We start from the raw sequence: 15450 nt of genomic DNA, 5'->3' as shown, positions 1-15450 counted from the left end.
CATAGAGCACTTTGGTTTTTTAGGGTCTTTTCTCCTATTTTATGAGTTATTCCAAAGGAATGTGTTCCTGAGAATGTATACTTTCCTGTGATCATGGTCATTCCATTATTCTTAGATTCCTCCACTACTTTTATTTGATTATTTGCTTCAGGAAGCATACACTATTTTTATTTGCCTTTTCTTGAATTAGATTTTGGTTTAATGCTCAGAGAAAAAACCCTGTAGAATGAACTTGTACCTAGACAGTGCTGTAACTAGGGGAGCTGATGGCTTGCATCAGTCACTTTAAGTTGTATTCTAGTTTTTAGCACCTTTAAAGACAAAAATGTACAGGTTGAGAGAGAATGAGAATAGAGTAAAAGATATTGTGTTCTGACATTAAAAACATCAGGGAGCCCAGCTTGGTTTGGGGGAACTGGGAAGGATCTTTGAATGCCTCCTATATGCAGGTACTTTATAAATTCACTTAATGCTCTTGTGAAATTCAGATCCCACTTTAGAGAGGAGGAAACTCAGGCTCAGAGAAGTGAAAAAAACTTGACCAAGGTAATGTGTGTAGTAAGTGCTGGAGCTAAGCTAACGTACTTCCCAGTTCTCCTTGGTGGACTCCAGAGCCCAGTCCCCCACTCACTGCGTTATCGATCCTAATCCTCTGTGTCTCCGTTTCCTCACCTGTAAAATGAAGAGTCTGGATTGAGAACTACAAGGTCTCCAGGTGTCCCTTATAGCTTTAACATTCTGTGAGTACAGAGAGTGTGTGAGCATGATTAGAAGGATTGGCTGTTTATGAGCCAATCAGAGTTATTGGTTAAACACCTCTCTACCAGGCCAAGGTGGGAAGGGGAGGGTAAAAGTTAAAACAAAAAACAAAACAAACAAAAAAAACCCTTGGGTGAGAAGTCTATAAAAACTGTGTGTTCCTGAAGATTCCTCCTGTTTGGCAGCTGCTGCCTCATCCACAGCTTCTGATAGATCTAAGAGCACTCTCCTCTCTCAGACTGTAAGTAAAAGAACTTCCTTTGTCTCTCAGGACTGCACCAGGGAGTCAGGGGTTAATGATAGCACTAAGCCTGGCGAGGGGAAAGTTTGTTTGCTTTTGTTTTCAGGAAAAATGTGATGGTGGCTGAAAACGTGGTGATCTGCTGAAATGATTGTTTTTCTCCCTACCTCCCCTGGCTCTTTGAGTGGTGGCAAATGCTCAGGATTGATGCCAGCTACCAGTGTTACCTGTAGGAGGGCTCTTCTGAGGCTTTGGCGAAGGAAAAACATCTTGAATACTCCTGTTTGGTTGGGTTCTACTCAGTGTTTGAGATTCCTGTTCATTTCTATTCCCTCCATAAGAACTGCTTATTCCGATGATTTATTTACTATCTATCGCCTTATGTCATTTTCTTCATTCTCTTCCCACACCTACTAGTACTAGCACTGAAGTTTCTTTGTCACAGAAATGAACTCTTGGCCTGTTTTGTCCTTCGTCTTCACCCACTGCTCAAACGAGAAAATGGAACAGGCATCACAGAGTATAGTCGTCCTTTGATTATGAATTGTCAAAACTTTCCCTTGTTTGATACTTTCTGTAACATTTCCTACTCCGAAGATCCTACAGCTTCAGATATTTGGAATCAAAAGCTGCTGGTGTATTTTGGTACATTTGTTCTACTATCTGAAGAATAGGTGAGGATATGTTGCCTTTTAAAATAAACTTCTCTTTACATAGTTACCTAGGGTTCCGTTAGCTAATGTGGATCCAGCAGGGACTCTAGCGCTGCTGCCACCATCACTTTAGCCAAGGCTCATCTGCAGACAGCCCAGGCCCAGACTAGACCTGAGGTGCTGGGGCAGGGAATGGAGTGTAGTTGCTGTAAACCTAGGAGTTCCTTTGGCTTAGGTGCCAATTTAGAGGAAAGAGCAGCATTCAGGTCTCTTTCTGAGCTGCTCCATGTGTGTTCAAAGGCTCCAAGGATCAGGCTGTTCTAGAGCATCTCACTGTACTTACCACTGTGGCATCAGATATGTAACGAAGCTGTGGGCATCTTCCTGCATCTGTCTATAAAAAAGTGCTGCATGCAGTGCCTGACAATCATGGGCTTTCAGTGAATAAGCCCTTCATGTACATCTTCTTGAAAATCTATCTGCCTTGTACATGGAGAAGCAAATGGATTTTCTACTCCCTTATATTTCTCCAGGAGTTAAATATTGGTATTTTACAAATTATTATATTTTCACAGAACCTCTTCAAAGAAGGCAGAAAGAATTATACTATAGGATTTCATCTGTTATTCTGCTAAAGAAGGATTGGGAAAAGAATTCCGAGTCATAAGCCAGTAGCATGTGATTTACAGTCCTGAAACATCACAACTTAGACGGGGCATCAGACATATTCTTCCTGGGCCTCAATTTCTTCATCTCTAAAGTTAGCAGGGTTGATACAGATATCTCTGAGATCACCTGTAGCTCTGTTTTTCTGTGGTTGCCCTCTATTCATATATGTTTGTACTCACAACCTTCTCCCAGATTTGCATATATATCAATATTACCTGTTAATATATTATGTATAGTAAATAATGTAATATATAAACTTACTGAGAAATCAAACATTACAAAGAATCCATAAAGTGAACTGTGAGTCACCCCACCCTGTTTCATTCCCCAGGAGTAACCTCAGTGTGGTTATTATCTGCTTATATAGACCCATGAACAGTATGTGTGTATACCATTTTTTTAATTTAAAAAGGGTGATATTATGTATTGCATACTTTTCTGAAACTTGCTTTATTTTTTTACTTAATCATATAATGCGAACAACTTCCTGTCACACTTTTTAAAAAGTTGGCTTGAGACCTCAGTAAGCAGAGGCTTAGGGGCACAGAAATCATTCTCTATCATTGCCCATTTCCAGCTGGCCTTCTCTCTTCCAGTGGTGAACAGTGGCCTGTGACCCTGTTTTATGATTAACAGGAAAGCAACATTTGTGCTGATGTGGTACAGAACTTTAATCCCTCTGTAGAAGTTTAACTTCTCATAAACAGTATTTGTTCAATTTGACCTTTTCTCTGTTTTTCTTTTCTGGTTGAGTCAGCACACTCAGACTGAAGAAAATAGCTTGGTAGTAAACAGAAATATGGAAGTCCCTTAGGCAATTACTTTTTTAAATTAAAAAAGAGAGAAATACTGATACCTGACATTTTCATAATGCATTATAAAGCATCTTCATGTTTATCATGCGATTCAACAAATATATTCTGAGCAACTACAATGAGCAGGGTGCTCACAGGTTACATGTGATCCATTTGGCAGTGAGACAACCAGAGCAGATACTATAGCCATTTAATCCATAGTAAGCTAAGACTCAGAGAAGTTACCACCTTGCCCATGGTCCCGGTGAAGAGGAGGCAGAGCTGGTCCTTGAGCCCAGGTCTGTCTGATCTACTTCCATGTGAACGTGTCAGATATTTATGAATTGGTAATGTGATGTGGGGGTAATGATCCACAGCCCAATGATTTTGGGTACTCTGGGGGTGTCATCAAGGACATTAGAGTCATCCAAAGGCCAATTCCTTTCACCAGTCTCACTCTTTACTTGAAAGAGGGAGTACTAGTACTGCCTTTTATCCCAGCTTTGTGCCTTATTAGCTATTTGTCCTTGGACAAATAATTAAACTGTCTTATATTCTTTCCTTATCTATTACATGGCAGAGGGTGGGAGAAGGGGGAAGTCTGACTACCTTTTGAGATTATTGTGAGGAATAAATTTTATAGTGCATGTAAAGCGATTAGCAGAGTGCTTGGCAATAAATGATCATTTGCTATTATTGGGCTATGTTTTCCTTTTGTTTCATTAAGGAAACATCATTATTTTTTTGGTAGTTGTCAATTCCTTTGTGCAGATATCTAAACTGAGAGAAAATTTGTACTTTGGCCTGAAGGTTACCAACCTCAGGTTGGCTTTTATCTGCCATGAAGATCTGGTAGCCAGGTCCAAAGCTAACAGTCCCTGACTACAATTTAGAAATTAATATATAAACAGAAGAAATACTATCTTCAGTTGGCTGGGATGTGAAGGGCCTTGGAAAATCATCTTTAGAAATCATTGCCCACTAACCTGTCCTGGTGCCCCAATGACAGCATCGTGGTTCCATTCCTTGGGGTTAAGTATTGAAGTGAGAGTAGCCACAGTAAGAGCGCCATTAGTTATACCGTCTCAGGAATTAGTTCAGTAGCCATTGACTTCTCATATCAAGGGACAGAGTTCTGAGAGCCTACCTTGAAGGGATACAGAAAATGTGAAGAAATCAATTTGCCATGAGAAGGAGAACTGGGTGGGGGACTCTGCCTCATCCTAGCTGGGACCTTGGACAAGTCAGTTAACTTCTCGGAATCTTAGCTTGTTCATTAATTAATGAAGATAATACCTGCCCTGGTTACCTCATTGTCGAATGGATCAAAAGAGAACTGAGGTGTCCCTTGGCTTCCAGAAAGTAGAAAGCAGACACAGGGCATCTACCCTGTGTATGAGTGTATGAGGGGAGAGGAGACTGGGGAAAGGAGGAGGCCACAGGGTTGGATAGGAAATCGCTCCAGATAATCTTTACTACCATTTTTATTCTTTGATAATCCAACCTATGCAAAACCATTCTTTCTACATCCAAGATAAGAGTCCTGTGAGCTTGCATCTTCAAGACTAGCCCACAGTGGCGGCCGAACACGGGCAATGATCCCCTTCAAATGACCACTGCTAAGAACTTGCTTGGGTAGGGGATCTTTGAGCCAGTCTCTCCTTGCTAAAGCAGTGAAGCTGCGAATTACTGGAGCAGGAATCAACATATGATGTCAGCATCCTTAGAGCTAACGGGAATCTCCAGCCCAGAAATGCTTAGGGAAAATCCTCTGCATCTGCCCCAAACGGTCTCATAGGTGGTTGAATATAAGAAAAAGGAGACACACCCCACCCTCTATGTCTCAAAGTTGAAGGGAGGTTAAATTCAAGGGCAAATAGTGGTTTCTCCTCTCAAGCTTGCTGCCTAGAGAATACTCTGGGGGGACTACAGGCTAACAGAGCAAAGTGAGGAATGGCCGCAGAGGCTGAAAGCCTCACTGTCCTGGCCTCAAGCCATCCAACCCCTGATGGTACCAGGAATCCATAGAATAAAGAGATAGTCAATTACTGCCATGCCCTCTATTTGTCAGATTTAAGTGGATACTCATTAGCTGGTTCGGTCTCAGGATCAGTGATCCCAAAAGTTTCCTGAAAGGCATTCTTTTCAGGATCACCATGAAATTTGTCATCCCACCTTCATCCATTATGGCTAATCGCAGCTACTTAGGCTTAAGGGGGAAAAACCCAAAACAGAACAGACCTCATTTATTTAGCCAGTTGTGGAAATGGACCAGAAATGTCAGAGGGGCCTATGGAGCTCTTCTGCACACCTGCTGTCTTGGTCATGAGTCCATTTGAGCGACCCACAGTTCTGTTCACAGCTAACTCTCCTGCACTCTTTTCCAGACCTGTCACCATGGCCTACCAATTTCCGGCCCTCACTTCAGAACAGAAGAAGGAGCTCTCAGAAATTGCCCAGTGCATTGTTGCCAGTGGGAAGGGGATCCTGGCTGCAGATGAGTCTGTAGGTGAGTGCAAGAAACATCACACAACAACCATACTCTTGATTCTACACTTAGCAAAGGCAACTTGATAATCATATTCTCTTTCCTCTCAGAGGAAGTAAAGGTTTATATGCACAGGAGTGGGAGCGGAAGACTCAGTAAGCATAGACCTTTTGAGTCTTGTCATTCCAGAAGGCACATTTCCGAACACCAAGCAAACAGGCTCAAGCCCTCCATTTTAAGACCCCCTTGCCAGGGATCATTTGAATCCAAGCTGTAGCGAGGCCAGGAACTCAGTAAGCAGGATGAGACCTCTGCCGCTAATGACAAGTCAGTGTAAAGTCAGCCAAGGAAGGGCACTGAGAGCAGGGAAACGTCCACATCAGGAACAGGGCAGCGCTTGTGACTGAGAGCAGCTCAGGATGGCACATGGGAGAGCTGCGGTGGCCTGCATGGCCCACCATAAAATTATGGAAGCCAGAGAGGTCAAGAGCCTGCCCTACCCCTCCTTCCACTGTCTGTATATCCAGTCAGATCAGGGCTGGACCAGAGAGGCCTGAGGGCCGTGCAGCCCCACTTGGACCCTATGGTGGCTTCCACCCTGACCCTGACACGACCAGACCATGCACTTCCTCATCAGCATCCTGACAGCAACAACAGTCTTTCCCTGGGGAGACAGAAAACGAGGCAGGAGCTCTGATGATCTGAATAAAAAAGACGGTATTGCTGTCCATCCTGGTGAGGGTCACTAGTTGGCATGGAGGAGGACGGCAGGGGAGCCCCTGGCTTGCTCCTTATGCTGCCTTTACTCACCCACATAGGCACCATGGGGAGCCGCCTGCAGAGGATCAAGGTGGAGAACACTGAAGAGAACCGCCGGCAGTTCCGCGAAATCCTCTTCACCGTGGATGATTCTATCAGCCAGAGCATTGGGGGCGTGATCCTTTTCCATGAGACCCTCTACCAGAAGGACAGCCAAGGAAGGCTGTTCAGAGACATCCTCAAGGAAAAAGGGATCGTGGTGGGAATCAAGGTGAATGCATCTCGCTCCCACCTCACCACAGGCCCACTCCCAACACAGTGGCTGAGTCACGGCCAACACGAGGACCACTCTCATCATCTAATTGCTCTTCTCACTCCTTTCCATCATCACCTTCCCACTGAAAACCAGATCCTCTTCTAGACCTTTCCAGTACCCTCTTCCTTCAACCATTTTTCTACGAGGTACTTAATCTCTTTGTGTCTCAATTTTTTCATTTCTAAAATGGGAATAATAGTACCTTCCTCATCAGGTTCTTATAAGGATGAAATGAGTTTGTAAAACAGTTCCTGTCACACCCTTATTATTTAGTTCATGATAGCTGTTATTGTTAAAACACTTACTGTTCTATTGTAACTGGGTCTTCCAAAACTACGTGAACTTCTCGAGTGATCATTAGTATTTGTCAAGTGCTTACAACTCCAAGCACTCATTTACTCCTCCTCACAACCTCTGGAGGTAAACTCAGTTATTATCCCTATTTTAGAGATGAGGATAGAAAACAGAATTACAACTAGTGTAATTTGCCCACAGCAAGGCAAAATTGGAGCCAGTTCAGGCCCAGACTGTCTACCTCTTGGGCTCATGACCTTAGCCTCTGTTATGCTGAGAGTAGAGGCTGCATCCTTATTCTTCTTATCTCCTGTAATAGCATAGGGCTTGGCATGTGCAGTGCTCAATAAATGTCTCTTGAATAAATGAATGAATAATTTAAAGGAAGTGGCTCTTACATGGCACCTCTGCATCCCAGGTACTAAGAGATTACTTCTTACTTTCCAAGCTCCAGCCCTGTGCTTTCTATACTTTCCCTCCTCTTAGGGTTGACAGTCTTATATTGTTCTTTCCAGGTAACTTCCCTTCTGCTATGGACTGAGTTGTGTCCCCTGAATGCCTAATATACAATACCTTCCTAATTCAACTCCTTGGTTTGTGAAAGATGAGAACTAATATCTAGCACCAGAGGCTCTGCTTGTGTTTTACTGAGATACCTGACACCTGCTAATAACTTGTTAATTATTTATATTCACAGTTAGACCAAGGAGGTGCTCCCCTTGCAGGAACAAACAAGGAAACCACCATTCAAGGTAAGGACATTGCCCACTGATATGAATCATGCCAGTGTATGCCAGAAATGAAGGAAACAAAGAAGTGATTGAGGGAAGACAAAATATGAATTATCACACTGGTTTTAGAGCCACACACCTGTTCTTCAGCCCCAGCTCCTCTATTTAGTAACTGTGTGCCCTCAGGCTAGTCACTTAAATGTTCTGAGTCTCAGTTAAAATGGGATAACAATATCTACTTTGCAGAATAGTTGTGGGGATTAAATTAGACAATGCACATAGAGTGCTTATCACAGTGTCTTGCACAGAGAAGATATTTTATACTTGGGAATATTATTTTAGAAAAATCTAGCATCAGTAGAGAGGAAAGAGTCCAAGCTGTGGGATCAGACACACTTGGGTTTGAATGCTGCTTCCATCACTTACTGCTTATATAATTTTGCAAGGTACATCACTGCCCAAGTAGACAAGTATGAACCATAGCATTGGATTATCTAAGCAGAATTTGAATCCCAGCTCTGTCAAACTTGGTGAAGTTACTTTACCTCTCAGAGCCTCAGTTTCCAAATCTGCAAAATGAATATACAACTGTGAAGGTTGTGTAATATGACTATTAGGTCATAACAGTATAACAGCTATTAGGTTTGTTATGATTATTAAATGAGATAAGGTGTGCAAAATGCCTAGAATCATGCCTTGGAGCAAAGTAAGTACTAAATAAATATTAGTTCCCTTTATTCTTCTTATCCAATATGTATTATATATCAAAACCATATTTATTAACCCAGGTCTTTTGGCTCAGTACTGGGATGTTCATTTCTTTGCTGGATGTAATATTTCTTTGCCTGGATGTCTTGGGTCCTCAAGCTGTATGACTGAAAGCTAAGCCAAGGGTGAACTTCACTTTATCAGCAGCCCCAGCGGTCAGGGGTGCAAAGAAGCCTTTCTCTCTCGTGACTTGCAGGGCTTGATGGCCTTTCTCAACGCTGTGCTCAGTATAAGAAAGATGGTGCTAACTTTGGGAAGTGGCGTGCTGTGCTGAAGATTGACAACCAGTGTCCATCCCACCTTGCTATCCAGGAAAATGCCAACACCCTGGCCCGCTATGCCAGCATCTGTCAGCAGGTGCTTTTCCTTCCCTTTGGGCTAAAATACAGGAAGCGAAAGCTTTCTTCAAAGCCCATCTTCCTAATTTTACTGTAACCACACATGATCCCCCTCCTTTTCTCTCACCAGTATATCCTGATGGCATTTTTCACTGCTTTTACTAGGTGTAGTAGGGTAAGATTTGGTTCCACAAGTCAACTATGAGTCCAAAAGGCAAATGCCATCAAGTGTAGCCCTCTACCAAAGCACTGTAAACTGAGTCTTAAAAGCATAGGCTCTTGAGGGCAGGGCATCTGCTTGTCTATGCTCCACCGCGTCCAAGGACATGATCCTCTTAAGTCCCCAGCTCAAGGGTGACAGCTTTGATCTGGTTCCAATTCATATAATTTCTTGGAGGATGGTAGCTTGATGCTAAAGTTTCCAACATATGTTGAAGTGTCTCTGGGATCCAGGTTAAGTCTGATTTGCTTGTGCAGGTGCTATGCTGAGGTCACCTGAGTTCTGGGTACTTGGAGCTTCCCAGTCAGAATTGTAAACTCTGCTTGAATTCCTTAGTTAATTCATATGAGAGGCATCTTTATTGGTGATTTAAGCTTGACAGCCCTAAAAGGGTGACAGCTAGGTTCTGATTTAGCTAGATTAGTCTCTAGAATAAGATATAGAAATTAAGAAAATAAATTGAATTTATTTTACCCCATTTCCAGGAAAACTTTTTTTCCCTCACTGTTCTTTTTTGGCTAAGCCACAAATGCTTACTAGACATCCCATTAAATTTCATTGCCTTTAAGTCACCTATATGTATATCTCCATAAGAGCGTCAACCTTGTACCAATTACAACTGTTAAATATCTTCTTAAATAAAGGATCCTAGTGAACAGAGCTTCATTCTGTCCACTCCATTTTCCTTTTTAGAATGGGCTAGTACCCATTGTTGAACCAGAGGTAATTGCTGATGGAGACCATGATATGGAACATTGCCAGTATGTTACTGAGAAGGTAAGTCTTATATATAAAGGTCCCAATGCCAGTTGAAAAATCTGTTTTAAACAACCGTTGTTACTTAACATATATCAGCTGTTATATATGAGGTATTCTACAGTTAGAATCATTGTGTAGCATTGAGAAGGTAAAGAGGTATTAGCAAACCTTGTACTTTTTTGGGCACATGGTACACTCCTTATGAAAAAGCACAGGAACTGCATTACCAAGATTAGGGTTTGAGCATCCATGGTCCCGGCTGTGGGACCTGGGGCAAGTCATACTACCTTTTTGGACCTCAGTTCCATTATGTTTAAACTAAGAAACTTTAAAATAAGCTGAGGCTCCCATGAGAAAATATAATTAGAAAGTAATTTTTTCACATGTTACTTTAAATTAGCCACAATATATCTGTAAGAGAGTAAGAGAGTCCTCAGTTTCTCTTCTTGCAAAATGAGGTGGACTGAAATGAGATCTGAAAGCACTTCTGTCTCTAAAATGTTTATTTTTATGATCACTCAGCTTCTATGGGGATGGAGAATGGAGGCCAGTTTACATGTCCCCAACTAACTAAATTAAGGCAGGTTTAACTGACCAAAGGGAGTAATGGGAAGGAAGGAGTGAAGGGCCTCTAGGAAGCAGAGCCATGCTGGTAGTCCATGCGGTGAGCAGTTAGGGGAGGGGCAGCAGGGACAGGCCAACTTGGCTGTGCTCAATGGCTATGGTTTGCAGGCATTACCCTGACTGAGCCTAGGGGCTGGTTGGGAAGCTTTGGCCAAGTAACGTATGGGAATTCCTTCATCCTGCGTCCCTGCAGTGTAGAAGTGTCAAGGTCAGGTAACTCTACGGCTGGTTCTAGGTTTCACCTATTTGGGCCTCTTGTCCTTCAGGTCCTGGCTGCTGTCTACAAGGCCCTGAATGACCATCATGTTTACTTGGAGGGCACCCTGTTGAAGCCCAACATGGTGACTGCTGGACATGCCTCCATCAAGAAGTATACTCCAGAGCAGGTGGCAATGGCTACTGTCACAGCTCTCTACCGTACTGTTCCTGCAGCTGTTCCTGGTAAGGTTTTCTTTCTTCTCTGACTTGAGGTCTTAGTCCTTATTCTTTGAAGGAGTGCCATAAGCATTTGCATTTGTCCAGGAGTAGTCTGCTTCTAGCCATGAAATAGACCTCTGATATCTCACATGCAGCCAGCACTTCCCTCTTGAACTCCGTGATACCACCTATGCTGAGTCTGTCCAAATGCACACAATCCATTGATTTCCTCAACATTTCACTGCCCTCTTATTTACTAAAGCCCTTCTCTCCTTAGTCCAACTAGCTTCAACAAAGGCAAACTAATTTCTCCAACCTAGTCCCATGCAAATCAATTGGAGGAAAGATTGAGACATTACATTTCTTTCAGGCTCCTTCCTTGCTTTTTCAAGCAGGGTACATACTGGGACTAGTGGAGTGGAATGGCTTCTCTCCTTCCAGGCATCTGCTTTTTGTCTGGTGGCATGAGTGAAGAGGATGCTACTCTCAACCTCAATGCTATCAACCTTTGCCCTCTACCAAGGCCCTGGAAACTAAGTTTCTCTTATGGACGGGCCCTGCAGGCCAGTGCACTGGCTGCCTGGAGTGGCAAGGCTGCAAACAAGAAGGCAACCCAGGAGGCTTTTATGAAGCGGGCCCTGGTAAGATGCTACTACCTCTTATCTACTTGATCAAATGGATACTTGGGGCCTGCTTGCATTGCTTTCTTCAGGCCATGAAGGTATTTCCAGGGAGTTGTCTACCATGCATTTTCAAATGTGGCATTAGAGCTGAGTAGGACGGTTAAGGCTGCAGAGTTTTGAATTATCTGCACTGGTAGTACAGTTGATGATGGTAGATTGAAGGACAGTTTCCACAGAGACACTTTAGAGGGAAGATGAGAGGGCCAAGGAGTGAACCTGGGGCACGTTTTATTTTGGGAAGATGAAGAGGAGAAGCCACCAAGACAAGCAGCAATAATACATTAAGATGAACCAAGGATTCTGGGAACAAATGAATGAAGTTTCAAGAGGTCAACAACAATGCGCTACAAAGAGATTAAAAATTAAGGCAGAGAAAAGGCTGATACTGTCATTGAGGGGCATATCAGTGACCCTCAACAAAACAGGGTCAGTAAAGGAAAGGTGCCCATTCAAGACGCTTGTCAGGAAAAGACACAGAAAGGTTACCAGGAACAATGAGGACAAAAGATGGTATTATTTAGCTACTAAAATTGCTTTTTGAATACCTACTAGGAGCCAAGCACTGGGGTGAACAAAGCAGACACAGCCACCGCCTTCAGGGAGCTTAGAGTTTAGCCAGATAGGAGAGATTGTCACGTTTAACTGTAAAGCAGAAGGAGTCAGAGGAGAGATTAAAGATTAGAAGAGGACAAGGACTTAGAGGAAACAGTACTGCATGAGACTAAATGTTAAATATGGGTGGCAGAGTAGGTCTTAGAAAGGAGGGAGAGATAGGAAAGAAGAGACAGAATTGGTTTGGAATCAGGTCTGTAGAGGTGGAGAGATGCAATGGTTGATCACTGATTACAGGTGAGGCCATCTGTTGAGAATGATAAGGATATGGAGATTTCAGTCTTTACAGTGGGGAACTTGGAATAGCTGTTGAAGTAGTTGCTAGGAAATTGACCAGAGGTTATGGCCAAGCATCAAGCAAGATGCAGCTGAAATGAGAGTTTGTGGTACATTAACTTAGATCCTGAACGTTCCTAATAGCTCTCTTATGCATGTAGCAAGATTCATATCAACCTAAATGGGAAAGAGCAGGGTTGAAGAATCCAAGTTTAACAGGGAGATGAAACAGTACCAAAATTTGATTGACAGCTTTATTCGGCTTGCTTATGACAGAGGAGACTGGGCAAGGAATCAGGTGTAGCCAGAAGTTTGATGATGAGGCACTAAAGGAAAGGAAGGGTACAGAGAAGCTAAAAAAATCATCTCAGGGGCATAAAGAGGTGTGAGATTTTACAGTAGTGCTTTATCTTATGATGATGGATATGGCTGGGCTGGTGTGTGGCTGATGAGGGGGAAGCTAATACAGCTAATAGGATGGAGGGATTATGAAAGTAAGGCTCAGAAGGGTCATCCACACAGAAGAAGGGATGCTGAGTTTATCATCTAGAGCTGCGGTTCTCAAGCTTGAGCATGCATCCGAATCACCTGAAGGGCGTGTTAAAACGCAGGTGGCTGGACCCAGCGACAGAGTTTCTGATTCAGAAGCTCTGGGGTCAAGCTAGAGAATTTCCATTTCTAACAAGTGCTTAAGTCCATGAAACCTAACTTTGAAAATCACTGTAGATGTAGAAATAAGTCCTGGAGAGATTGGACAATAGCAACAGAGACTTGAAGACGGGGTACTGCTAAGTGGCATTTGAGTATTATTACAGGTTTCATAATTCTTAACTCACCTTCAATTGGAATTTACACAGGGTATCAAATGATACTATGATAACAACTACATAAAAATTACATATCCTTATGGACAAATATAGGTAGAAAATGGAAAATGTATTAAAAAAATTTTTTTTGCTATAGTAAAGCTGTAGCTGCATCTGCTTGATGCTTGACCTTATGTCTGGTCAGTTTTCTAGCAGACTATTTCAACTATTCCAAGGTTCCCAAATTGGGACTGAAATTTCCGTTTCCTTATCACTATATGAGTGAGAAGTTTCTTAACTTGAATTTCTAGTACTGTTGTTGCAATATTGTTAGTATAAAAAGAAACCTTCTCAGTAACACAAACCTCAGGCTTGCCTGAGAAATGCTCAGAAAACTGGGATAAAAAAAGGAAGTAACATTATAGAAGGAAAGGAATGGTATCAGCAGCAATATTTAGCAAAATCACTGTACAGAGAAAACTCACATGAAGGTGAAGCTGATTTCAAATGAGAAGCAAAGAGGGTCAAGCAGAGGGTTGCTCTAACTCGGTCTCCTCTATCACACTTGTTTTTTAGGCTAACTGCCAGGCAGCCAAAGGACAGTATGTTCACACGGGCTCTTCTGGTGCTGCTTCTACCCAGTCGCTCTTCACAGCCTGCTATACCTACTAGAATCTGAGGCCGACCAGCCAGGCTCTGGCGCTTCTAGGTGTCTTGGTAGGAGGGCAGAAAGGAAACAACGACCTTTCGACTGACCCTGGAAATTAGACAAAATTAGGTTGGAACTACTGGAAACACAATGCATGTTAAGTTCTTAGACACAAGGAAAAAAATCAGTTATTGAAACCTAAGTCTGAATATCAAGGATCTGATGAAATTTCACACAGTGATTTCCTTACAACACTTCCAGCTCCCCATGGCCCACAGTATCCATCTAAGAAAAGAATAAACTTTAAAACAGTATCAACTGTCCATCCACATAACCAAATGAAACACCTCATAAGCTGAGTGCAGAGAATTGTGTCTTATTAAACAGTCCTAGCAGTGGTAGGTTATGAAGGAGACAGCTACAACCAAAAAAGAAATAAAATGTTCTACAAACCTTCAGTTTGTATCAGGTTTTACTTTCTGCTCTTGCTTTCAAAGGGCTCAATATGTTTCATTACCTTAGACTCCACAGACGCGACTGATGTTAGTGGTCAGGATCCTCGACTTTGGCTACTCATTGGAATAACCAAAATTTAAAAACCCAGATACTCAGGCCACGCTCCAGCCAAGTTTGAGAACTACCAAGCTAGATTTCAAGTTTGAGGGTATTTAGAAATGAAAGCTATTCATAATGTGAAGCAAGCTACAATGTCAAATGATTTCAAGCAACATATGGAGTGTAATAAAAGAATCACTGTGACTCTGATGCTTGGAGCATTTCCTCTTCAAGTGGCCCAGGTTGGTGACATAGGACTGCATCTTCCTCTGCATATCCAAGCACACTGCCTAGTTTTGCAGTAAGAAATATTCACATAATTATACCTTATTGACTTCCAGTTTTCAGAATTAACCTATAGAAAAAGCATTAAAGACCACCATAGTTACAAGAGAGAATTTAAACATTATAACTTTGGACAATATAAAAGTAATGATTTTGGTGGAAAAAAAAGTAAATGACAGGAGGTGGGAAATTCAGGGGGAGGAGAAGTGAAGGAAAGCAAAGGGAGCACTAATTTACTTAGTGGGGAGTCAGGATACTACTTGAAATTGATGGATTAAGAAATAGTGCTTTGAAAAAAAAAACAGTGCTTTAAGTCTATTAAAGTAACAAGGGAAATGGATATAAATCATTAAAATATTCATACCTATAATTAAGATATAGGAGAAGGTAGTAAATTCTTTGTCTTGAAGAGTACAAAGATAAATGGTATTATTTAGAGTAAATAAATTAGGAAATAGAGGCATAAGCATATGATTTAGAATAATAAAGCAGAATTCGTTCAAAAGGACTTCTGAGGAAAAAGACCTGGAAATGGGGCCCAGGGAAGATTTTTACATACATGCTCTTACAATGTTTGAGTGTTTTATTTCCACATATCTGTATTGTCTAAAAACAACTACTATATATATATATATATATATATATATATATATATATATATATAAGCAATTCAGACCTACCTTAGAGGTCATTTAACCCAAGGCTTTCATTTTACAGATGATAAAACCAAGCATAGAAAAATAAAATTAATTGC

General features: G+C 41.9%; 1 protein-coding gene across 1 annotated transcript; it reads left to right on the top strand.

Annotated features, from left to right (window-relative positions):
• Positions 1-872: 872 nt before the first annotated feature.
• ALDOB (aldolase, fructose-bisphosphate B) lies at positions 873-14317 on the top strand. Its single transcript, XM_004271496.3, has 9 exons — positions 873-1000; positions 5504-5625; positions 6423-6634; positions 7671-7725; positions 8669-8829; positions 9724-9807; positions 10680-10854; positions 11272-11471; positions 13784-14317. The coding sequence occupies exons 2-9, from the start codon at positions 5514-5516 to the stop codon at positions 13877-13879; spliced, it is 1095 nt and encodes a 364-aa protein (XP_004271544.1). The 5' UTR covers positions 873-1000; positions 5504-5513; the 3' UTR covers positions 13880-14317.
• Positions 14318-15450: the final 1133 nt, after the last annotated feature.

Source organism: Orcinus orca, chromosome 6 (genome assembly GCF_937001465.1).
Source record: "Orcinus orca chromosome 6, mOrcOrc1.1, whole genome shotgun sequence".
NCBI lineage: Eukaryota > Metazoa > Chordata > Mammalia > Artiodactyla > Delphinidae > Orcinus > Orcinus orca.
Note: the sequence above shows the minus strand (reverse complement) of the source record. Positions and strands in the feature narration are given on the sequence as shown.